At 38.8% G+C, this 25214-nt stretch overlaps 2 protein-coding genes across 2 annotated transcripts; both read left to right on the top strand.

Moving 5' to 3' along the window:
- The first annotated feature begins 110 nt into the window (after positions 1-110).
- LOC108682828 (carbohydrate sulfotransferase 13-like) lies at positions 111-9901 on the top strand. Its single transcript, XM_018172069.2, has 6 exons — positions 111-137; positions 6575-6690; positions 7030-7130; positions 8152-8209; positions 8580-8788; positions 9205-9901. The coding sequence occupies exons 2-6, from the start codon at positions 6577-6579 to the stop codon at positions 9821-9823; spliced, it is 1101 nt and encodes a 366-aa protein (XP_018027558.1). The 5' UTR covers positions 111-137; positions 6575-6576; the 3' UTR covers positions 9824-9901.
- Positions 9902-14329: 4428 nt separating this feature from the next.
- Positions 14330-22406, top strand: LOC108682852 (snurportin-1-like). The gene is made up of 8 exons (XM_018172095.2): positions 14330-15216; positions 15526-15637; positions 16590-16739; positions 17457-17645; positions 18255-18340; positions 18833-19014; positions 19905-20083; positions 20390-22406. The coding sequence occupies exons 1-8, from the start codon at positions 15062-15064 to the stop codon at positions 20519-20521; spliced, it is 1185 nt and encodes a 394-aa protein (XP_018027584.1). The 5' UTR covers positions 14330-15061; the 3' UTR covers positions 20522-22406.
- Positions 22407-25214: the final 2808 nt, after the last annotated feature.

Raw genomic sequence — 25214 nt, 5'->3', positions numbered from 1 at the left:
ACATACAGACACTCAACACCTGGCGTTGTATGTTTCCTATCTACACATCTACTAACACTCAACATCTGTGTGCATGGTGACACGCATAAGCAGTCTCCTCTGAACCACCCTAGGGAGTGTCAGGCTGACCTGAATTGGTGGGTGGCATTCAATTCAATCTTTATGATTAATTTAACAAGTAATAAGTGTCATCATTCTAATAAAGTCAAAACGGTAACTGTTTAAAGAGAATAAGATATTTCTCACTCGAAGCAGCCCAACACTAAATTAACGAGTGGATGAGATTATGAGAATTCTTTATTTGCATTGAACATTTTGATGCAGAATTGTTGGCATTCACAACTATCGGTGTTAACATTTTATAAAATTTGTTTTTCTTAGTGAATGTAGAGCCAAGTCACTTTTATACTGAAATATTCCTCTATTTTAATTTTAATATATAATTATATTTCTATTTGAGTTCTTGCAAAACATTTTCTAATAGGATACTCGATGCCGCATCGTAACGCCATTCAGCTATCCAGCGGTTCAGATGACCTTTGTTGAATTTCTATTGCTTCTAATAATAATGCAATAAGAAGTTGGGATTATTTAAATTACCATTGAGGTACAAGTGAACTTCATCACCAATTAATTTAATTTTAACAAGGGTAATATCTGCTGCAAACTGCAGATGCTTTTTGAAAAAGATAATTTGTATGTGTGTTTGTGTTCAAGAAATTACTATTTATTCACGGGGAGAGTTTAAAGATTTTTTGTAGTTTGAAAAAAAACTCGATAACTTTTATCATGTTTCTCTATTCATAGAGAAACCTCCGGCATGACCCATCATTAAAGTTGGATTCAAAACTTGTTGAAAAATAAACAAAAAAGGAAAGAAAAATTGAGAACAGCAAGTGCACTTATCCCCTTAACAACTTCTTCACTGTAAGAGGATTGTAGACAGATTCTGATGAAACTAAATTTAAAGTTAAAATCCTCGAGAAAACCAGAATATTTGAATAGAAAACATTGAGGCATTTTTCGGCATTACCCTGCAGCACGCGTGCAAAACGAGTCTCCAGGCGTGGACAAACAAGCGCTCCCGAGGCGCCCGATAGCCGCGTTGCCGCTGTCCCTAGACGTACGCAACTCTTACCTGCTCATGTGAGCGTCTGAAAGATCATTTTGGAGACGGAAAGCTGCCTTATAACTCGTTATTTTGAGGGATAAGTGAACCTTAGGTGATATATTTTTAGTCGCTGGCTTTTATAAATGATTTTATTTTCCCTCAATAGATCCAGTGCCAGTCTTTACGTATACACGTACAGGGAAATTAAGTTGGTGCTAAGATTTTTCTTAAACGCTGCAGGTTAGCTAGTAATTACTTTGAATAGTTGTCACCTCCATGCAGTAAGAAATTTATTTAGAATAGAAAGGTGTGAGTCATTTAAGGACAAACTGAACAAGTCAGCTCATCAGTGATTACATTCGGTTATATAAATCAAGAAAACAATATTATAGTGGTGTCATAAATATTTACAATACCCAAATTTAAGAAAAATATCTCGTGACAAGTTTTGGTCAAATATTAACAAGTTTATTAAAAGCCCGTCGTCCAAGCGGCGCTTCTCGTCGGTTCTCTTTTCCAAATGTCCCGCGAGTGACATCCAGAAAGTTTACATTTGTGATTTGTCACTTTTAATTATAGTTCGTCATTAAATTCCCTATTCTTGCATCGTTCGACTAGATTCTGCTAGTTAGACTCGAACTCTGACTGACTCCTATTTACTCAGGACCTACACTCAGGCAGGTGAATCCAATTCCCGTTCTTTGTTCGCGTCATTATCCACAGACTTCAATAACCACGAACAACCGATGGCTTCGTCCAACCGAACGACGAGGTCGTTTGGTTGGACAAGGAACTGTTCTTGCACGTCTTAGGTCTAAGGAAGTGGGCGATTCGCAGACCAAAATTCTGTCGAATACATGATGATAGCCTCATTGTGAACTGACAAAGCTCACTTAAATTGTCAATGATGCCCATAAACTTCTGTTCAATGATTCTTCACGATCAACATCGGAAGGAACAAGGAGTTATCAAGAATTTAAGCGAAAGAAAAGCTGCTGAATAACTGGAATAATTTCACTTCGGAAATAAATAACTGAAAGGATCCATAAATTAAGGATCCAAGATAAGTAGTCACTACTAGACGAGAGAATAAAATGGCATATCTTATATTTTCTTGTCGGTGCAGCAGTAGAATACTAAATACAGTTGTCGGATTTCTACATCTTCCATGGTAGTTACAACGACTTTCTACCTTGACGCTCTCCGAAGTTGCTTGATTGCTGTAGATAGAACCAAGATTTTGCTTGCTGCAGCACTCAATTTTATACATAGCTGCTAAGTAGCAGAATTCATACTGATCATGTTAAGTTCTGCAGCTGGTACATCACGCCATCCTACACTGTGCTCAGTAGCAGAAATCAGCTGATGCTATAAAGTATTGGTAATCGGGGCAGCTTGTCATTGGCAGCAGGGTCTTGCGCGACCACGCTCTCAGGATTTAGGCTATTAAGTTACGGCATCAGCATAAGTAGCTCTTCGGGTTCCGGCAGAACGAAGCTCAAGACAATCGCTGCCGCATGCGGTCGTTTGCTTCTATTGCTCCGCAATCTTATTGCTCCTTCTTTCAGTCGTTTGCCTCGATTGCTTAGCAATCCTATCGCTTCCTATTTAAGTCGTGTGCTTTTTTTGGCCCATCCACACACGGCCGAAAGATCTTGATCCACTTCCTCGTAATTTATATGGGGTCATTGTATATATAGAATATGTATATAATTTCATCTGAGTTTATAATAATAATGACATAAATGTGCGTCCCCAAAAAGGAAGAGGAAGGAAAAGATCATCGTAATACATCTGGGAAAATTCTCAGGCAAGACCAACTTCTGGCGTCCGGACCGAGTATAGATCCAACACCAGTAAGTTTGCAAGTCCCACGTATAGTCATGGGATACTGCCGGCAAAAGTTTCCTGGTGATGTGCGTGAATTGAATGCCTAGCTAGAGGCTCGAAAATTTAGCAACAAAATCAAAGCATTGCTGAGTAAGCAGGAGAACTCAGTGTATCTAGAATATCTCTTCTCGTTCGTTAGTATTAATTATCAAGGATGTGTCTTGTCATTCGTTGGTGGGAGGTGTCAATGTATCTGCGTAGAATATCTCGTATCAATCAGAGATGCTTGCATTGGATATAATTTGGTGCTCCAGAAGAAAGATCAACTATGATTTTTAATCATTCATTTAATCATTTTTAATCATTCATGCCGATTAAAGCTGTCATTTGCAGGTAGTTTGTTATGCTTAATCTTGCTTTCAAAAATAAAATGGGGAATATATTAAACACGAAAATTTCACGCGGTATATGTGCGAAGCTTATTCTCCACGCCATTTTGTTCCTTACGTACCTCACAAGTGTGGAGGTGATCTCTGGAGATCGAAATTTCTACAATAATCAATAAGAGAAGAATGCCATGTCTTTGTTCGTCCGGTACTGTGACAAACTTGTGAGCCGATTGTCTAGCCTTCGGTGCTTATGCTCATTATGATAACATATCTGAATACAACAAATGAGTGCCAAAATCGATCAATTTATCGCAGGCAGATTTGATTGGTCTCGATACCTCTGCTAAAGTTTCCACGCAGGTAACATTGGTTCTGCGAATTCATTGAAAGGTCAAACGTATCTGTTTTTTAACTGTTTTCAAAACTGTTTCTTTTCCTTTCATCGACGTTCTATCGAAACGAAGAAAATTTCCAGGAAAATTCACACCGAGCGAACGCCGGGATTGACGCTACCATGTCATGGAGGAGTTAATGTTAATTTGTTTAAAGTAATTGAGGGGTTATATATAGGATTTTTTGCGTAATTATTCACGGGACATAGTATAAATTGTTGGAATGTGCAAAAAAACTAACAAATGTATTTAGGGATTCGGCTTCTCGAGCTACAATCATATTTGTGGGTAGAGAATAGTAGGGTATAAAGGGCAAAAAAAAATTTGATTTAAAATAATACTATTAACTTCCTTTATAGAATGCAAAATGCCAATAAAATATTAATCAGATTCTTTGTTAAGTTGCTAGGTACCTAAGCAATGGTAAGAAATGTTCCTTTGACTACAAATTATAAAATACAAAATGAATTAAAATGTCCCACAGTATGGCGGCCCCAGGGTACTGTGGGGCAGTCCGCGAGGTACATTGTGACATTTTACCTAATTATTACATCATCAAAAATTATATACAAATATCACGTTAGAATTATGCCTTCATGATCTTGGGCATTTAGTTGCTGAGGATGAATTTGATGTCCCCATACACTGACTGACACAAGTTCAGCTACACCAGGAACTAAAAAAAACGCTCGATCTGTATATTCTCTCTACGGCGCACGCAAGTTGGATACATCATATTCGTCATCTTCGTCTCTCTGCTATGTTATCCAGCCTACATAATATGTTTTTGCCTCAGTGAAACTAAATTATACAAAAATAGAGTCATGGAACTTTCATTCTCTCTGCAAGGGCCGGAAAGTCTTCTTTTATTACATCAGATAAATAATGTGTAAAAAATGAAATGGATCCTCTGATGAAGATGATGAAGGGAGCCGAGTATCTCTGTCAATGAACATATGGCGGCGAACGGACAATTTCATTTTCATATTGGAAAGTCCTGTTTTGAATAATTGGCAGATGCTAGGACTATCCCATTGTACTCCAAAACGAACTGTTCCATTGGACCCCAAAACTAACTGTCCCATTGTACCCCAAACCACCATTTTGGAAACATTCGGCCGCCATTTTAATATTAATGAATCAATTAACTATTTATCTTATGTACATTATTGTGCACCTACATACAGAAATTAATCACACAGGAAAGCTTTAGCTCGCGAAATGGGCACTCCAATTACATTTAATATGGATACCAAAATATTTAGTTGGCTCCCTTTTACCATATATAAGGAAATATCACCTTTTATTTAGGATTTCAGTTAAAATTCTTTTTACATGGTATGTTCAACTGCTGCTGATAGGGTTGGCAACCATTTTATTCGCTGACATGGCATATTACTGGGGTGAAGCAGGTGTTGATTAAAGATCTTCTCATTCGATTACTATAGTGAGATTACTATCTATATAGTGTCACTATTAGCGAGTGTACCTGTAGCGTCTCTATTAGGTGGGTGTTAGTGCATTGAAACTTTAGTTAAACGTTCGAGTTCTGAACATAGTGTTTGAATTCTCCAAATGTATTCATATTGATGTGTTACATGAAATTGTTCCATAGTATTATATTGTTAGTGATAGTCTTGCTAACAATCATTGTTTGGCAGGACCGACTCTTGGCCCGAACAACCAATAGTATTTGCTGGCCTAAATAGGAGCCGTATTTCAGTGAGATATGGCTCTTGTTTAGGCCGTCCCGACGGTACTCCCCAACACCAGCACCTGCAAGTCGAGTCTCAACCCGAGTTCGATATACCGTCATTGCTGTGCACCATCAGTCCAGTGCCCCATCGTGCTGTGCACCATTGCAGTGACCATTGTTGCTGTGCACCATCATTGCAATGCTCCATTGTTGCTGTGTACCCACATTGCTGTGCACCTATATTGCTCATTGTTGTGTATCATCTACCCTATGCTCATTGTCGTAGTTGTCTGACCTAACTTTACTTTTAGAACTTTTTAACTATTTATATTGTCAGTGTTCAATTAGCGTGTTTTTTTCAATAAATTAAGTAGTTGTTTATTATGCTTTCATTTCTCTTTTGTTGAGGATCGGTGGCAGTATTGGGTTAAGTTTCGAACATAATTGAAGTATTCCTCGCTTGAACCTCACTCCTTGCCTAAAACAAAACGTGGCTCACTGAAAGATGCAGAACAGGGCAACACATCTTTAGACCACATCAATCAAGGCACTAACTTTTGTGCTATAACCACCTCAAACTGTCGTTCAATACTATTTTCGAATATATAAAATAATTTACTTGTCCCACTGTACCCCGCTTACCCTTACTTCAATTCATTTTGAATGATCTGGCGCACGCAGCTGGATTTATTTTAATTTGTTTCGTTTATTACGTATTTAAATGCTTTCCAGGGCTTTCTAGTAAACGATCATTATAAACTTTCATCCTTTGGCAAACTTGCTAGAGTAAGCGTTAGTATACTCGAGATCGAGTAGCTAACGAGCATCTACACTTAAATGTAGACCAACTCTAAATGTGAATCTAAACTTTATTTGTTTAAGTAAATTGAATTGAATTATTGAATTGTCTATATTGAATATGGAACCATGGTAACAAAGACAGCGGTTGTCAGGTGGCAGCCTTTAGAATCGGTAAAATTAACAAAAACTTGCCATGATTAATCGTAAATAAATCAGCTTACTTTATATCCGAGTTTTTTTAGGTATTCTTTGCTACTAATCGTTTTACAACTTGGAGTTATTATCGAGATATATTTTCCACTCAGTCACTGTGCTAATGTTCCAGTGACGCTTTCTTTTACCGGTTTCACGACAGACATGCAGTGGCATTCCACGAAGCTCCTGCTGGCTCTGCTACTCGTGCTGCCGTATGTCGTGCTGTTCACGGCATACTGCTGGTGGGGCGAAGATCAAAAACATGTCTCGCCAGCTGTGAGTGATGAAAAAAACCCTAACAATTTAGATTTATTAATTTTTACAGAAATAATGATGATAGTCTGTCTTGAACTTTTTCTTTGCAGTCGTTGCAGAAAACTGTTGTTTTAGACACACCTTTGTTTGGTGACACGTCACCCTTTCGTGCATGGCTTATTGAAATCGCTTCAACTAATTTTTTTTTATAAAAAATAAATAAATAAATTATCCCCAGAATTGTATTAATGTAATTAAGTAAAGTACATTGAATCAAATTTTTTGCTTTTGATAGTTGCCTTAAATATAGCTATAATATAAAAAAACATGAATAGTTAAATAGTTGATGCCGTATTGAAGATTCAGCGTAGCGCCGCGCTGGCGCCCCGCACCCCCGCCGCGCAGAGGCGAGGGCGACACCTGGCGAGCTACTGCAACAGTCACGCCCACCTTCGTACCGGGTAACCACATTGACTCATCGTATCATCAACTCTGCCAGTACATCGTACTTATTCTTTTGCGCTATTTGCTCCCAATCACTATTATTATATATATTACCATTTCATTTACTCATTTTAAAAAACCGACTATACTGTGTGTCACGTTTAATTAACGTCTTTTAACGTCACATTTTTACGATTCTACTTCTCATGGTTCAGCACCTTCTCACATGATATATGTATATTCTATGATGACGACATCATTGTAATATTATAAGTTTTTTTATCATTACACGTCTCTTTCTTTTTCTGATTAGATGAAATCTGTAATCCTTTAGCGAGACATTTTAATTTTTAGGTCTGCTTAGATTCATGTTCCAGCGATTGGACATTTAATGGCGGGGATGGCAATATGTTAAAATCGACGATGCTTATGAGATGCAAGAAGTATGATGTACATTGATTATATGACATCTCAGTCCAGTTTGTTGCACATCACACGTTTTAAATTGTAGTCGCAGTTCCTGCCGTAATATAATCATGTGACCCATGATCTAGATTCTAGCCAGATATAGACTTGGATTTACCTATTGAGTAGGACTCCACAAACGTCAAGTTGTGTTTTCATTTCTGTCGACGTGGCTTCGAGTAATTTATTCCTGCATCTCATTGCTTATGTCCCTCACGATCGCACGCCATCCAGGGGGAAGTAATGCGGAGTTTATAGTATTTCAATATCGACATTGTCCCCGATGTGAGCGGAGACGCCTAAATACCTGCCTCTGCATGCCCGGACTGCGCGGTGTGCGCTTAGGGATTCAACACACAACGCGCACCGTGCGCTTTGCTTGTATACAAATAAACTGTAAAGACTGAGTCGGCACTTCTTTTCTCTCTCCTCTTACTGCGTTGACTTACGCTATTTCAAATTACGTCTAGTCTAATAAAAATTACCTCCATATAAATGCTAGTCTATGTAATTAGCGAAGAATCGCTTAAAATTCGCATATAATACAATTTTAACACCGCGATCATTGCACAGACGACAGTCCAGCCGCGACATCATGGTGTCCCGACCTCACCGACTCGCGTGGTGCAAGGTTAGTCAGTGTTTGAATGTTAATTATTAGTGTCGCGGGACATGCGGCTTGATCTGTTTAATGGTATCAGTTTAAGGGAGATTGGTCGGTGTTAATATTATATACTTTTTTAGCTAACATGTAAATATATATAACATGCGATTATGAAAACAGATCACAATTCATTTTGACTTCGCTTCCTGTGTGACTCTAAATTTAAAAATAGTGCCGAAATTGCGACGCTCCAAATGCATGCTCTGTTAACCGAACGATTCCTAGTGAAATCTTGAATTTATGTTATTTTCATTGAATATTCAATGTACGTATATGAAAGCTTCTGGCAAAAAAACATCAAAAATCGAACAATTCAACGACGCAGAATTCCCATCAGATCCCGAAGGTGGCGTCCACGTCAGTAGTACAGTCGCTGCTGAAGGTCCTGGGTTGCGAGAACCTCATAGAGGAGCTCGGTATCAGTGGCCAGCACACCGCCCTCAGGAGACTCATGCCCCATCTTTCTGCTGACGAGCAGCCGCCTGATGCTAGCACCACCTTCATGGTAGTCAGGCATCCCTTCCTCAGGCTGATATCAGCTTACAGGTGAGCTAAGAGCTGCACGACACAATTGTAGAGGAAGTGGTTGTATGTTTGAAAACACAATGTGCAGGTAACTTTAATCGTGGGCGAACTCTTGCATTGCATTAAACTCAGACTGCAGGAGTGTGGAGACGCAGGCTAATTAGTTACAGTTCTAAAAAAATAGTTGGCAAAGAAAATTATTATTTCCTGGGAAGCGTCGAATCGTCAGCATCCAGTCATCAACGGGTCAAGTCAACTAAGTTAATTTCCTTAACCTACTCTGTTAAGAAACGATCAAGGTTCTTCCACAACTGCTTTTTAGTAAATGAAATGAAAATACTACATTTTTAATTTAATTTCAATTCTGAGTCTTCGGTTTTCTTATCCAATTTTAAATATGTCATTTTTGTTTTATTTCACTTTTAACGTTTCTTCAGGGACAAGATAGCAACAAAGTCCGGAAAGATGGTCATGGCTCAATTTCAGAAATTCCGGAGACTCTACAACATGCCCATCATTTCAAAGTATCGTCAGCAAGAGCCTCATGATAAGTTTTACAAAGACGTGCCAACTTTCCCGGAGTTCGTACAGTATTTGTTGGAGACGCCCGTTGAAGACTACAACGAACACTGGCGACCTTACCACGTCATCTGTCGGCCGTGTGACGTGCCCTACAACGTAGTCCTCAAGCTGGAGTCACTAGATGAAGATATTCAGACTCTCGTCTTCATAACTGGATTCCCAGAGCTGGCCATCAGTAAGACCCATCAGTCAGCCGCAGTGATCGACGAGGGTCTGGAATTAAGACGCGCATCCGATCTGCAGAGCAATCAACATCCTGAGAATTTCTCTACACCTCCTATGGAAAATTCTGAGAGACGAGAGCACCGATCAAACGATTCTATAGAGTTGAAAAGTGATGAAAGTTCGGCGCTCATAAAAAATTTCTTCTCGCAATTAACAACGGCACAGGTGTGGGCACTTTTCAAAAAGTTCGAAATTGATTTCGAGATGTTTCTGTACAGTATTGATCAATTTGTAACGGTTGCAAGTTGAGAACTTGCTGTTTGTCAAACGATCGAAATTTGTTTTCTTTATATTACAGAGTCGAATGTTTTTGGTGTACTCCAAGCAAACTACATATGTAACGATTTGAAAAAATGCTGACTTGGTATTGGAGCTCTTAAATTTATATCCGCTATTTATAACTTGAAATCCTAACAATAAAAAATAGGATAATAGTTATCCGAAATTAAAGACAAAATGACGTCTCGAGTGAAGGCGAAATTCTAAAAATTGTCACGAGCTAAACATCACCGTAAGGCGGGACGCAGTATAGGGTAGGCGTTGGCGCTAGGGCTTGTTTACGAGCTAAATTTGTGGTGTATTGCTGCGCTCCCTCCCAAAAGACTGGACGTAGCTCGATGAAACTTGGTAGTGGCGAGAAGTTGGTACACATAATCAGTGTAGCCTTAACGGGTGAGCGCAGCCCTACACCACAAATTTAGCTCGTAAACAAGCCCTAGCGCCAACGCATACCCTATAATGCAATAACTAAACTCAGCTCACACCCAAGGGCCAAGAAGCTGTACGTAACTGAGTCATCTCCCCACATCAACTTTAAGCAACATCTACCTCACTCCACAGCCTGCTGAATCAAATAGTCAATTGTCAACATGTCCTACTCCACAAAATTTTACCCCATACTATCACTTCTTACACACGCCGTAAGCCTTATCTGGCCGCAGACCACGCCGGATCACCGTAAACCTGCTCTGCTATTTGCAAGACTGGCGTAATCCCGCCGCACTATACGGGCAGAAGCCCAAACCGCCGTCCCTATAACGCCATGCCCCAGCTCTCCCCCTTCACAGCCATAAGGTTTTCTTCAATGAATTGTGGGCAAGGGCTATGTAGGGGTCTATACTGCGTCCCTTTGAAGATGCCGGGTGTTTTGAGTGTTTTCCAAATTCCAACATTTCGTTGCAGCTCAGCTGAGCAGGCCAGTCGTTCCGACGTTTGGTGTTAAAGCCTCCAAGTTCCAACTGGTGTGCAGGTCACCGTCATATTAGTACCTAAATCATGTCAAATAAAAGTTCTCATTTCTTTGCACTAACCTAAAATTCCTAAATACTGGCAACCAATTTTGAGCTTATTAGAGGTTACGCAAAATAGGTAGTCAATACCTACCTCATAGCCTACCGAACGATTGATATATATAAAACTGATATATCCAGAACACGTAGTCGTGTTCTGGATATATCAGCCTATAGCTGTTCAGCCGTGTGCTACGCTGCGTTGTGTTCGTTTTATAATGTGTTGTGTTGCGTTTTGTGTTTAGTATGACGATCGAGGTCCCGACTCCCGAATGATCTTCACATTTTATTATTCAGCAAATATCTTATTGGATTTTAACTTTTTAGGTTCAGTATTAGTAGCCTCTAGTCTCTACATACTATGGTAAAATAAGGTAACAGCTCACTGCGCACCTATTGCTACAAATATTTGAATATATATTGTCATTCACTCATTGTCATCGTGTCATGCCATCGTGTCGAGCCATGCTAGGGAGCCTAGTCCACAGACCTGCCTAGCTAACCAATGAACTTGTCTTGCTGTCTTATTATCACATTTGTGATTTGTCATTTGTGCCCATGGGCGGTTCCGCGGTTGGACCTGCATCTCACTGATCTCAGTATCAGGAATTATGCAGAGTTGGCAATTGTGTGAATTTGTGTCTAAAATAATGTATCACCAATATCAGTTTTTAGGTCACATATAGGCTAGGTATATCACTGGCATTCTAAATTTCTATATAGGTAGGTATCCACATTTTGAGCTGCACCTACAAATTTCTCACCATTTTTGGTGCCATGAGATTCTGCTAGATTAATTAGGCTACTTCCTATCGTACTGTTAACAAAAATGCATGATCTGGCTTGGCTGCATGTTGCAAGTGTATGATTCAAAATGTACTGAAAATTTGTCACCTTGGAGCAACAATATGTTGCTAAAAAGTAAAAAATTCTAATTCCAATAAATCACCAGAAGTCCAGAACTACTGAGGATTTCTTGCCAGAATTGCTTGAACCATCAAGATTTCTTGTGAAAATACATTCAGAGAGCTATTTAAAAAAAAAATACTTTACCAGTCTTTGGTAGACATAGATTTTGATGGTTATCACTGCTTGTGCCTTGTGTTATGTCAAAAATATTTAATTATTTACTAAGTTACTTATTCTTTGCACTTTGGCTTAGTTACCTTATAACTGAAAATCTGAAATCATGTCAAAAATATTCAATTAGCTATTTACTTACTCTTTGCACCTTGGCTTATTTGCCTTATGACTGGAATCATGTTTGAAATATTGAATTATTTACTTACTCTTTGCACCTTGGGCTTGGCTTATTTTCCTTATTACTCTGATATCGTGCCTGAAATATTCAATTATTTACTTACTCTTTGCAGTTTGCACCTTGGCTTAACATAACATAACATAGTGATCTCGGTGCTGAAGTGTAGGCCTGATGTGGCCTGTTGCCGATTCTTTTCCTTTTCATGCCTTGTTCAAAGAAGATCTAAAATCGTGTCATTTGACCGGATCTTTTCATCACTGACAATAGTTTGAAATAGCTACTCGACTTCCACCAGCCACCGCGTTTGATATGGTGCTAGGCATTTCAAATTTGAACATATATTTTTCCATAGCTTTATCTAGTCGGTTCTTGAATGCGTTCATACTGAGAGCACCAACGATGTCATCGGGGAGGCTGTTCTACATGTCGGTGATTCGAAGCGAGAAGAAATTTTGTCGCGTGGAGAAGTTGCAGCGCAGTTTTTTTTTTTTGGTTATAGCCATGGCCCCTGGTGTTGGTTCTTGTTTCAAATTCTAGTAATCCTTTGGGGACCTTGTATAAACCATGAGTATACTTGTATACTTCAATAAGGTCCCCATGCAGACGTCAATAACTGAGGCTTGAAGCTTCATAATCTTTAATCTTTCTTCATAGGACTTGCCCTTCAAGCCTGGAATTATCCTTGTTACACTTCTTTGAACCTTCTCTATTAAATTTTTGTCCTTTTCAAATCTTGGTGACCACACAACAGTTCCAAACTCTAGATTTGGGCGCACAACAGCAACAAACAACTGCTTCATCGCTTCTGCATCTAGGAACTTGCATGAGCGTCTGATTAGTCCAAGAAGTTTGTTGGATGTGTTAGCTTGCGTTTCAACATGCTTAGAAAATTTCAGCTCCTTGTCAACATAAACTCCGAGATCTTGTTCCACACTAGACTTTTCAATCATTACTCTCTCCTTGCACCATGTCTTCTCATACTGTAATCTTGCTGTTCATTGTTCTTCCCGAGGTGAAGTACTTTACACTTCTCAGCATTAAACCACAGCTGCCACATATCAGCCCAGTTAACTAAACTGTCAAGATCATCTTGCAATTACGCTTTATTTGATGCATCCTTCACTGAATTATAAACTTTTGTGTTGTTGGCATACATGGAGCTGTATTGGAGCACATGCTGGACACTGCTTCTGGCAGATTGTTTATATAAGCAAACAAAATAGGCCCAAGAACGCTTCCTTGTGGCATGCCACTGCGCACTGATGCCCAGTCTGACACGGTACCGTTAATACTGACACGTTGTCCTCTACCTACTAGAAAAACTCTCCATTGGAGTACATTTCCCTCAATTCCCAAAGACTTCCCTTTACACAACAGTCGCTCATGCGGAACACTGCCAAATGCTTTGGCAAAATCGAGGAACAATGCATCCACTGGCTCCCTTTCATCCAGCAAGCAAGTCCAATCATTCAATGTAGATAATAAGTTAGTGGTGCAGGATCTACCGGCAATAAAACCATGTCTACAATCTGATAGGAGATGGTGAGCAGTTGAGTGATTGATAATCCTATCCCTCACAACAGATTCCATTAGCTTACATACAACACTTGTCAGACTGACAGGGCGATAGTTGCCAGGGCTGCTTTTGTCACCTTTTCTGAACAATGGTGATACTTGAGCTTCCTTCCAGTTGGACGGCTAAGTTCCTTTGTTCAAAGTATTTTGAAAGAATGCTGTCAATGGGCTGGCCAGAATGGTTGCTAATTCTTTGAGCAATCTGGAATGGAAGCCATCTGGTCCACATGACTTGTTGGGATTTCGAGCTACCAGGCGCTTGAGAACCTCTTCTTTGTGTATTTCAAAACCGGTTAATTTCGAGCCGACTGGGCGCTCCTCAATATCTGGACTACTGTTCAAGTCCTCAGCTGTGAGTACACTGCTGAAGAACTGATTGAAAACATTTGCCTTGCCCTCATCAGAGGAAATCTTTCGTTGGTCTACTTTCAAATCAGATATACTGTCCTTTGACTTACACTTTGAACTAGCGTACAAAAAGAAGGCTTTTGGATTCTTTTTTGCATTTTTAGCAATAGTTTTTTAAGGTTTTTCAATGCAGTGCGACAAACGTTTTAGCTTAATTTTGAGGTCTTGCATACAGGTTATTATATAATATAATATAAGGCTTGTTTACCTTATTACTCAAATCATGTCTGATGTGGCTGCAATGTTAAAAACTTTTAAATCTTGTGACTCGATCCCAAAGACATAGCTCAAGTCTGCTTTGCTTTAGTCAGTGTTGAAGTTTTTGTGCTTTTAATTATTTTCATTTTTTTGTGCTATAAATTCATTTTCCATGTTTCTTAAAATATCTTTTGTGTAAATAACTCATTTCTCAGGTGCTGGGTATATGTCAAATATTTAACTTCATAATATATTGGCAGTTGCCATTATTCTACTCCATAAATTTTGATTCAAAATTCCACATTGAATGATTAATACTGATTTGGTGGGCAATATGATGCAAGTGAGGGATACCAATCAATCCAGGTGGTAGATACAGATCAAAGCTGTGTTGACAGATAGATTAATCATTTGCAATTGTACCTGGTGCTTCAGAAAAATAGAAACAAAAAGCTTTCTCTAATCATTAACCAAACTTGCATAAAGGAACAACTTAAGTCAAACTTTACCAGTGAAGCTTGTTTATGTTTTATCAGATTTTCAGTCAGATTTTACATACATAATTCTTAGACTAGATTTTAAATAAAAAATTTAGTCCAACATTAATTGTTTGACTATATTTATTATCATTAAAAAGTTTGATTTGATTCCAGCCATTCAATCTTTTTAATTTTCTTAAATCACATTCAACCTGAGAGTTTTCAAGGTTATCACCAATATCTGAGTAGATTTATACTTGATAAATTCTGTCACAATATGGATGAGGTGCTGGATAGCCTGAACAGCTTTAATGTAAGTAGCCATCACAACAGCACTCATGCTGAACATCCACGTTTTTCAAATTTCAAGTGCAAGACAAGCAAGTCTTCACAAGAAGCAAGGAGGAAAGCTGTCCTTGCTGCCCGGTCCTTGTAAGTAATGTCATTTGTCATACAAATGTTTTCATCTCCATCTGTTCCCATTTAAATGGTTATAAGATAGTCATGAAAACTGCAATGCCTTTAAGATAATGTATTTATATGTAGATAAGAAATAATTTTGTGACAATATAAATAGCTGTAAATTTAATTGGAAGCTATATACCTATATTATCAGTTTGTATGTTTTTTGTGCAGGAGGAAGGTTCTGAAGATCAATGATTTGAAATTTGGTAAATATTACATACGTACATTGGTAGGTACATTTTTCAGGATCCATTCTAATTATACTTCTTTTTCCAGGGCACGTTACGATCTTCTGATGCACATGCGTAATGTGGATGAAAAATTGGACCCACCCACTGAGATTTCCTCCTCCAACACAGATTCTGATGTCAAAGATGTCATTATGGAGGTGAGTTACCGTATATACTTTTAAATGCCTTTGGCCATATATGTCGGGATTTGTTGACTGCTCTGATGTCAGTGTTGATTAAATCATGCCGATCAATAGCATTGACACACAAGTATACAAAATATGATCTATATTTTTTGACCGGATCATTAAAATGAGGTAATATTCTGATAGGTGATGATAGTTGTAAGATCACTCAAGTTTTCATCTATATAGGTATATATATAAATATGCAAGTTTGTTTAAAGACCAGAGCATTTTTTATTAACAATCTTCTTATTTGTTTTTTCAACGAGTCTAACAATATTTCATGCTGGCACAGGGAGATAATAAATCAGGTTACAAAATGACATTTTGATTGAATGTGACGTTTTGAATGTACAGTATTCATTATCAAGCAGGTGAAGGGTTTATTACAGTACTTGAAACTGAACTTTTGGAAATGAATCAAATGATAGTAGTACAAATCAAGAGTCTTGTATGTACAGTTTGAAATCTAAGCTTGAAATTACTCTGAAAATAGTTTCGGCGTCCATACAAATCCTGTAGTTTGGAGGTGGGTAGCTGGAGACTTGCTTTTGATAGTGAGGGCCTCAGCTATAATAGTCTTGAATCGTCAGAGCACTGCATAACTATGCTGGTGCAGGCCTCCAATGTTACAATCACAACAATATTACGTAGGTATATATGTATACACTAGGAAACCCAAATAAGTTTTCTTTTATATGTGTATATACCTATATAAAATCTGTCACGATTTATATAAAATTTGTTATGTGAAATGGGGTATGTGGCTCAAACAGTTCTCATGGGATTTCATTCCTGGCTACAGTATTAATTATCTTTTAAGCTTCCGATTTTTCATCATTAAATTAGAAATAAGCTGAGATAAGATTTAAAGATGTTGTCTTCATTATTACTTATCCTTAAGATAAGATGTTAATGATTACAGGAAGTGGAGATGTGCTACAGGCGGCCTAAGCGCTACCAGGACTTCCTCATGCTGAGCGAGTGGCTGGTGGAGGTGCCTGACACGTTCGCTTCTTCCTACGTGGTGGTGCCTTGCCCTGTGGGCACCAGGGTGCTCGTTGTGTCTGGCAGTGTAAGAGGCTATACTTGTATATTTGTTTTAATATAGTTATGGGTGATTTAAGCGATTACAGGGGGCCTATTTTTATGGTCGATAGCTTCAAAATATGATGAAATCGTTTGATGATCATTTCTGTGATTGTCGTTAGTGATCTACTGAACCGTTCTCGCTATTATAATGATTGTCTCTTATAAATCACCGTTATTTAGGCTGTGAAACATGAAATGTTGAGCTCAGGTATATAGGTAACAATTAGAAAACAACCAACATTCATAAATATTTAAAGGATTGTTTTAACTTGTATATTTAAACTGACTGTCTCGTCTCATTTGTTGAATTTTGTCATTGTGACAGATAAGTTTACCGTTTGTCATTAAGATGTGGCGAATAACTGACACTATTTAATTACAAAGCAAATTAGTGGTTATTTGCACTGTAATTTTTGAGGGGAACTTTGAGGGAAGATTTCAGTGTATTGTCGACATGTGCATGATATTGTTACCAGGCCTGTTTCTCATTATTTAGGGCTAACCGAATATAGAACATGCTTAGGAATAGGATCATATGATTGGTCCACAAAAATGACTGGCATACATGGTTCATAATGTATTAACTCATTTATTACAGCGCAAGGAATACTCTCATGGACATTTATTTAAAGACAATCAATCTCACACTAACTTCGCCTCGCATTTCAGTTATTTAAGTGAACATCATGTGTAATTTCAGGGGCTGACATACATGTACGGACGCAACGGCAAGTGCATGGAAAGGTTCTACTCAGTGCTGCCTGGTGGGTGTCCCGTGACCTCGCCCAGAGGCTACTCTATGATTGACTGTATCGTCAGCTACGAGACCAACACATTCTATGCGCTTGACTTGATAGCCTGGATGAACCAGTCTTTTATGGGCTGTGAGGTCAGACTTCTGATTGCCTGGATGAAGCAGTCTTTTATGAGCTTCTGTTAGCCTGGATGAACCAGTCTTTTATGGGCTTCTGAGAGCCTGGATAAACCAGTCCATTATGGGCTGTGAGGTCAGACTTCTGATTGCCTGGATGAACCAGTCTTTTAGGGGTTGTGAGGTCAGAACATCTCGAATTTGGTTCGATTGTTCTTATAGTGACTTGGTATTAAATTTTTCCTTGTTTGCTTGATAAAGGGTTTTATCATAAACTGAGAAATGTTAATAAGAAGTGGTACATATATTCTTGTATTTTCTGCAGTAATAAATCGATAGTTGTGCTTGATATCGTCTTTGTGTTCATACATTGTATTAGATACGGTTTTGTATTTGCGCTATTCAAACTGCTCAACTAGTTCAGGGCAGGCACTATTATAAACGTTACATTTTTGCCAGGTAAAATATTTATTTCATATTTATTTAGCAATTTTTACAGTTTGATCAGAATTCTATCTCCTATGTTATCTTCCATACATGAAAGCTACCAGCGTCTCCAAGCTTTGTTACTTTGCTTTGGTTGCATTGTTCTCCATGTCCATGACTAACTCATTACTGCCTGTACAGACGCAGTTCCGGCTACAGTGGCTAACATCTAGACTGAAAGAATCCTCACCAGACCCTGCAGTTGTGTCAGACGACAACGCTTATCGGTGGGTGGGGCTTGGGTGTTGGAGATCTAGTAACCTTCCATGCCTTGTACCAATCGTAAATACTTCTTCCTGCAAACAAATTTCCACATTTCCGATCAATTCAGATGATTTAGATTACAATTTTGTATTCATTTGGATCATACGCTTAGGATTTACTTCTGAATTGGAAATTGCAATTCCACTTTGAAGTTTAAAATATTATCAGGCTTTAAATTTTCAACGTACACTATAGTTAATAAAGAACAAACAATACATGAATCACCTTCCGTCAACTTATAAGTTCCTAAACCTTCATATTCAGTTATTATAGTCACTCGACATGCTTGATTTTATTTGTAGCTTTGCAGTATATTTTGATAAAAAAATGATATTTTTCATTTTGCAGTTAGTTTTTGGGGTATTAACTCAGGCGCCAGGAGTTAGCAGACCTCTATTAGAGATAGTGAATTATTCCCAAAGCCCTTTAGTTAACAGATTAACATTTGGTTATAGTTTCGTGGGCCTGCCGCACGCACCTAGCACGCCTGAGAACATCCAAGCCATGCTACAGCACCCAGGTCTTGAAGGGCTGCCCCTGGACGGCTTGCTCTTCTACCACAAGGAAGGTCACTACACGCACGGCCCCACGCCCCTGGTCGGCTGGCTCAAGGCACACATGCTGCCCGAGATACTCGGTGGGTCCTGTGAACATTTCAGAATCGTGTTAGTCAGTGCGGTTAGCGTTGCGCAAATAGAGGCGCTCGTATTTCTAAGAAAGTGATATTTATTTGATGTTGGAATGTCGAACAGTAGGTAATGATATTTAAATAGGTTACTGTTGTTCCTTATATTAACATCATTATCTCTGCACATGATCTGCATGTATTGTCGCAATATTTTTTATTGATTTGATTGACAAGGTACATGTAGAGGATTCTTTAGCGATGGTTGAAGGGCTCAATTATAATAAGATTTTTTATTCCGGATGCTCTTCTAAGACGGCAGCAGCACCCGAACACAAATAATTCACTCAAATATGATGCTCTAAGAGGCTGTACATCAGTTATTCAAAATTAAAAGTAATGCTATATTTTAGATATGATCGTCTTGGTAGACCATAGTAGAAACATCAGAATTAAAAGCTGCCTTCGGTTTGTTTACATTATAAGAAACCTCGTCAAATATAATGGAAATCAACTCTCTCAAAAATCGTTTGACCTTTGGGTAATATTCGTAAATTTTATTAAAGAATATGACATTAATTAAGTGACCTGCCCGTTCTTTAATAATGATAGAAGGCGTTTCCCTCCTCCAACGATCTAACTTGGGCTCCTTTTAATCAGTATGATTTCAACACTAGAGACTCAGATTAATGGTATATTTCAAAAAGTGTACTGAATTTAAACAAATGCTAATTAACCTTAATATATCACAGTATGGACTACACAACACATGGACTACACAACACATAACCCAACGTTGCTTAACTTAGCTGATCGGACGGTGCTGCATACGTAACACGTGATGGCCGTTGCATTATTTATACTTTCCTTTTAACTTTCTATTGTGGTCGCTGGGTGCGCAGACGTTGCTGTACCTGAGGCGCTAATGGCGACCAGACCGCGAAATTACGTGTCGCTACCGCAGCACATCGCCTACGGGAAGCAGGCGCGGGAGGCTCGACTCGCCGCCAACGCTGCTGCCAAGCAACAAGCCCAGCTCGCCAAGAACGAGAGGCGGAGGCAGAAAAATCTCGCTCAAGCGGTAACAGTCTTCAAAGCTCAAGTTTGCAAACGTTATTCTTCAGAGTTGGTTTAAACTCATATAAAACTTGTTAATTCTCGTATGGTACAAGCCTATAAAATTCATAGCCGAATAATGCTAGTCGGTTTATTCCATGCAGTGGGTGCGATGACGAGTGTTACTTAAGGTACGTAATTCAGTAGTCATATGTTAACACGTGAAAGTTCATTAAAGCTGTGTTGCAACTCGTATTTATCACCATCAAAAACTCTGATCTTAAATATGCATTATTTTATTTCTCATGTTTAGTACGTAATTATTTTCCAGAATGACATGGACACCTCAGGCTCACTGGACTCGAACGCCAGCTCCTCAGATCCTGCCCAAGACCAGGCCTCATCCTCCCCCAGCTCTTCTGAGGTTCCAGATCTAGGCGATGTCAACACCGACCCAAGATGAATCCAGACAGCAACGCATATTATTAAAAACTTGATATTTTTTACCATAGTTGACGTAACTTCTGTTTATTTTTCCCCTTTGTAACGACAGTCTTACCTGCACTTCAGGTGGCTTAGCTCTCTATGGTATTTTTCTCATTGTATCTAAAAATTGGAATTAAAAACACCAGCTTATTTGCAAGTGAGGTCACATTACCCACATGAGTGAATAATGTGGTAGTCCATATACCTTATGAACCGTCTGCAAAGGAACTACCAAGAGATTTAGTTATTACTTTAGTAGGTAACTGAGATGAGGCGGTGGCATACCATGTAAATAGATTAGCCTCCGTTTAAGTTATTTTTTTTTTGCCGGTTTCCATGTGTTTGCAAATCTTGCCTCTTGAATCTGCGCTTCGGGAATACCAGACTTCTGAAGACAAGCGGGATACTGTGGCGATGTTCTGCTTTTCCCGAAGTTGCAAACAGCGTGTTGCATTTGCCCCTGCGCTCAGATAGTGATATATACTTATTCATGGAGATTATACGTAATTATAAATTGCGCTCGCAAGGAAACGTTCTCCTAAAGAACTTTGAGCATAAATTTATGCTTCCTTCTTACGTTCAAAATGTACCGCTTCATATTATTAGAATTTCAAAGCAATCTTTGTGGCATTATTGCTTGGTTTGATTAAATTCCCGGTGAAGTGAGGTCCGCTTAGGAGGTCCGTGACAGGTCTGGCGAAGGTTGCTCAGCTGCTGCGTTTCAAGTGGCCAACGTTTGTTTACAAATCCTACTCATTAATTCTGTTCAAGAAAGCAGCCTCGAGGATCTAATACTTCATCCGCATTGTTGTATCTGTGATCGCTTCGAGGCTCTCGTGGGTCACTAAATTGTTTTCAGATAGTTTACAGTCACATTATTTCTTGAATGGACGGGCAATGACAAATTTTGGCAAAGTTTTTTTTTTCTAATATTGTATTCCGCGTTTCATGACTCGAGGACCTATTGTACCAACGAATAAGTTGCCCGTACGTTGATAAATCGCCGTTGCCTCTTAGCTCTTCGTATTCTATGCAATTCCCACTTGAACGAAAGCAAGAACAACATAACGTCCGTAACATGTTCATCTTGGTTTTTATGGCTGCTGGAAGAAGTAGTCAGATGTGACGGAATGATTTTCGTGCCGTAGTTTAGATTAATTTTGTATGTAAAAAAGTGGAATTAGTTTAAGGCTGAGTGCAACACGTTTTCACGTATTTAATATTTTTTTTTATTGTAAAACCCATTAAAACGTAGTAATAATGCTGGTTCTGCAGGTACTCGATATTCTATTAATTCTTATCTTCAAGTTACGAGCAGTTTTGATATCCTCTGTGACCTCAGATGTTAGTTAGCATTTGTGAACAAAATCATTAATATCGATTTTACGGCTCCATTTGAACTGCGATTCTTGTTACTTCGCGATAGTTTTATAAATCGGACGAGTAAGTCGAACTGTATATTGATCGAGTTATAATATAAACTCTGCGGCGTCTTCAGTGCGCTTATGTAAACAAAAGGCAGCCATGCAGTCCAACATCTTCACTGCAACAACAAACTTTTCTCGAGACTCATAATGACTTATAATCAGAGTTTGGCCTCCGCCTTATTCACTTTCTGTATCCATTCTCATCTGCAGTATGTTTGTGAATCAGTCGAATTGTTTGGAAGTTTAGTCGATAGCCATCTGTCTAAAGAATTTGGTAACTCCTTTCTATATTTATTTTATCTTACTACGCAATTTTTTGCATCTGATATCTTTTCAACCAAAGCTAAGATTTAACTTTGTATTTGACTCGCCTAATGTGATGAATGTTGTTTGTAAGTAAGTTGGAAGTTCAGAAAAACGGTTTTCTGTGATTAAGCTCCTCATTTATTGACCTACTCATGTTTTTGATGATTAAAATAACATTTACAGTTTACACTATGTAATAATCTACGGAATTTGGTGGATCCAAGTGATCAAAAACTCGTGATATAGTTCTTTACGATCGTTTGAATCTCGCAGTTCTATTAATCTGTGAGCAAAACGTTTTTTTTTAATAAAAACTCAGAAAATATAGTATAATAAATATAGGAATTTATTTTTGATGCCTTTTGTCGAGACACGGAGGCTAATAGATTTGATCGTAAGGTGCGCCTCTTTCATTGTCAGACTTGTGTTCATTTAGTGTTTAGTCTCATTCATTCAGACGCATGCGCAAGGTACGGTGGAGTAAATAGTTCAAAATCGAGCACGAATAATTTTTTTGTATTATTAATTAGTCTTCATCTACTGTGTGATCTAACAACTATATTGAACACACCTTATCTGTAGCTAAATAATTGTTATCGCGATGAGTAGACGAATTCGTGCGTGGGCTTGTGCCACGCTCAACAGGGTGTAGGTCTTTGAAAACCTTCATCACAACAAATGAAGATGAGCTACGTTCGATTGTCTCTCACTAATTTCATATAACTACTTGACATTTCATTTTGTGTTGCCACGGAACATATTGTTCAAGATATTGGAAATTGATGCGTTTCAAGTCAAGTAATTCCAAACACTAAGGCCGGTGCATTGAGCGATGTAATTAAATTTGAAATGGTAATTAAATTTAAATTGTAAGTGGGCTTCGCCCACTTGAAATTCAGGTTTGTGCACCTGTTTTACTAGAATACACAAATTTATTACTTGTATGGATGCGATTCCCGATATACATACTCAAGCTCCATTATTAGTCCATGTGGTGCCTGCTTCAACAGGTGATATTATAGTTACCTTGAAAAATAAATAAAAATTGTGTGTAAAAATCTTATGCTTCTCAATAAGTTGACTTCTGATATGCTGCTCCAAAAATCTTCCGAATTTCACAAGTGATGATGAAAAAATATTTTTAGAGCGTTTGAACTGCTGTATTTACGGGCACATGATGATATAATGAAGAAACCCTCCTAATATCACGTTTCAGTATCGTGTCTTTATTCTGTGATGAATTTATGTTCTGCTTATTATTTCTATGCAATATCATTCAGCATTTGATGCGTTGGAGCAGTAAGCCGAGCGTTGGCTTGCCCATCTTAATGAGCCGCATCCACAGCATAAATCCTCATACCGACTTCTACTCTTGCCTGAACATTGAGGATGAGCCTCGAGAACCTTTACCTCGCATCTCTTCCTCACTCTCTGCCCCCTTCCTCCCCACGCCGAAGGGGGCGCGGGGCCTGGGCATCAAAGACCTCGTTGTTGCAGGAGCTCTCGTGCCCACCGGAAAGCCACGGCCTCGTGCCACTAGAGGCCGCCTCTTAGCCGCATGCCGAGCCTCGCTGCCTCATAAAAGATTCATCGCCTCAATTCTCATGCCAGTAGCTCTTCATATAAATAGTTCGTAGCTTTTATCGTAACTGAACTCGTATACTGCTTCGGACTTGCGACACCGAGTTGTAAAAATATTCCGGGCTAGCCAGTAGTTTCTGGAATAAATTGATCAGTGTTGATTATTTCTCCTGTTCTTACGTTCCTATCGTTCAGTAAAATCGCCGAGTTAATATCCAGCAAGAAGTTTCTTAACAAAGTGACCAATGTCGTGGCTACCTGCAACTGTCGTACTCGTAAAGCAACACTCTGCCCATGCGACAATTTCAGAGACCAGTTTCATGAATAAAGTTTAAATTCTCAAGTTCTCATTCATCATGGCCCTTGCACCAGACATTGTAATTTCTGGGATAACTTTTTCAGACCAGAATTATTATAAAGGCATAGTTGACGGTAAGCAGCTTACCACTTGATGACAGCATGCAAGTCTGTGACAAAGTCAACTCTGCGGTGTTGTGCAATTGATGAGTTCGGGGAACGGAGTCAATGCGCACATGCACAGCGGGTGTACGAGATGATGTAAGCTTGCTCGGATGAACTCAACACATCGATTAGATGCCCACTGATGCACCGTCGTGCATTCTTAATATCTTCCCCAGTTGGATGCTGCACTCACAAAAATGAGTGAGATTTTTTTCAAATAGTTATTCACTTTTCCCTTTGTGGGTCATCTTAGCCTAATTTGGCCCGGCATAAGGACGGAAAAGTAGTTGGCCAATGTTTCCTACCAAAAGGCGTGGAATATGAGCATATAGGTATGCGTGTTATCTGTGTTCACGTTTTAACTCTGCGTATAATAAATTTACGCACATGGAGCTGTTCGAGTTCGGTAAGACGTTTTCAATAAGCGTATATCGAGGCGTACGTTAAAGGCGTAACTCTGGTATTGTAGCAGGCATTTGTTGACTCAGAGCTCCACGCTGTTGACGTCGTGCATATCACTTGTAGCTTTCCAAGTCTCACTGACGCTCGGAAAAATAAACTGCGCGACCACGTCGTGGGTGAGTGCTGACCTCGGAGCGGCCAACATGTCTGATTATTCGTGAAGTTTTTTTCGTGTGATAAATTTGCTCAGCATTATAAGCCTCATCAAATGGTGGTAGTGAGCTTGTTTAGAGACATCATGTTAATTCCGCTTTCTTTTTCGTTTCTAAGCTCGGAAGTTCTGCAGGTACTTTTAATTGAAAAAAAATTCCTCGTTTCTTCGTTAAGTTGAAACTTGTGGGAAAATTTGTAGTATCAATGAATAAAAACAGAAAATTAAATCTGGTTAAATAATTCATAGTTGTGAGGATGACTTGCAGAGGCGACTGTCCT

The sequence above is a fragment of the Hyalella azteca genome, unplaced genomic scaffold, assembly GCF_000764305.2.
Source record: "Hyalella azteca isolate HAZT.00-mixed unplaced genomic scaffold, Hazt_2.0.2 contig1316, whole genome shotgun sequence".
Taxonomy (NCBI): Eukaryota; Metazoa; Arthropoda; class Malacostraca; order Amphipoda; family Hyalellidae; genus Hyalella; species Hyalella azteca.
The sequence above is the reverse complement of the archived record's forward strand: the minus strand, read 5'-3'. Positions and strand labels throughout refer to the sequence as shown.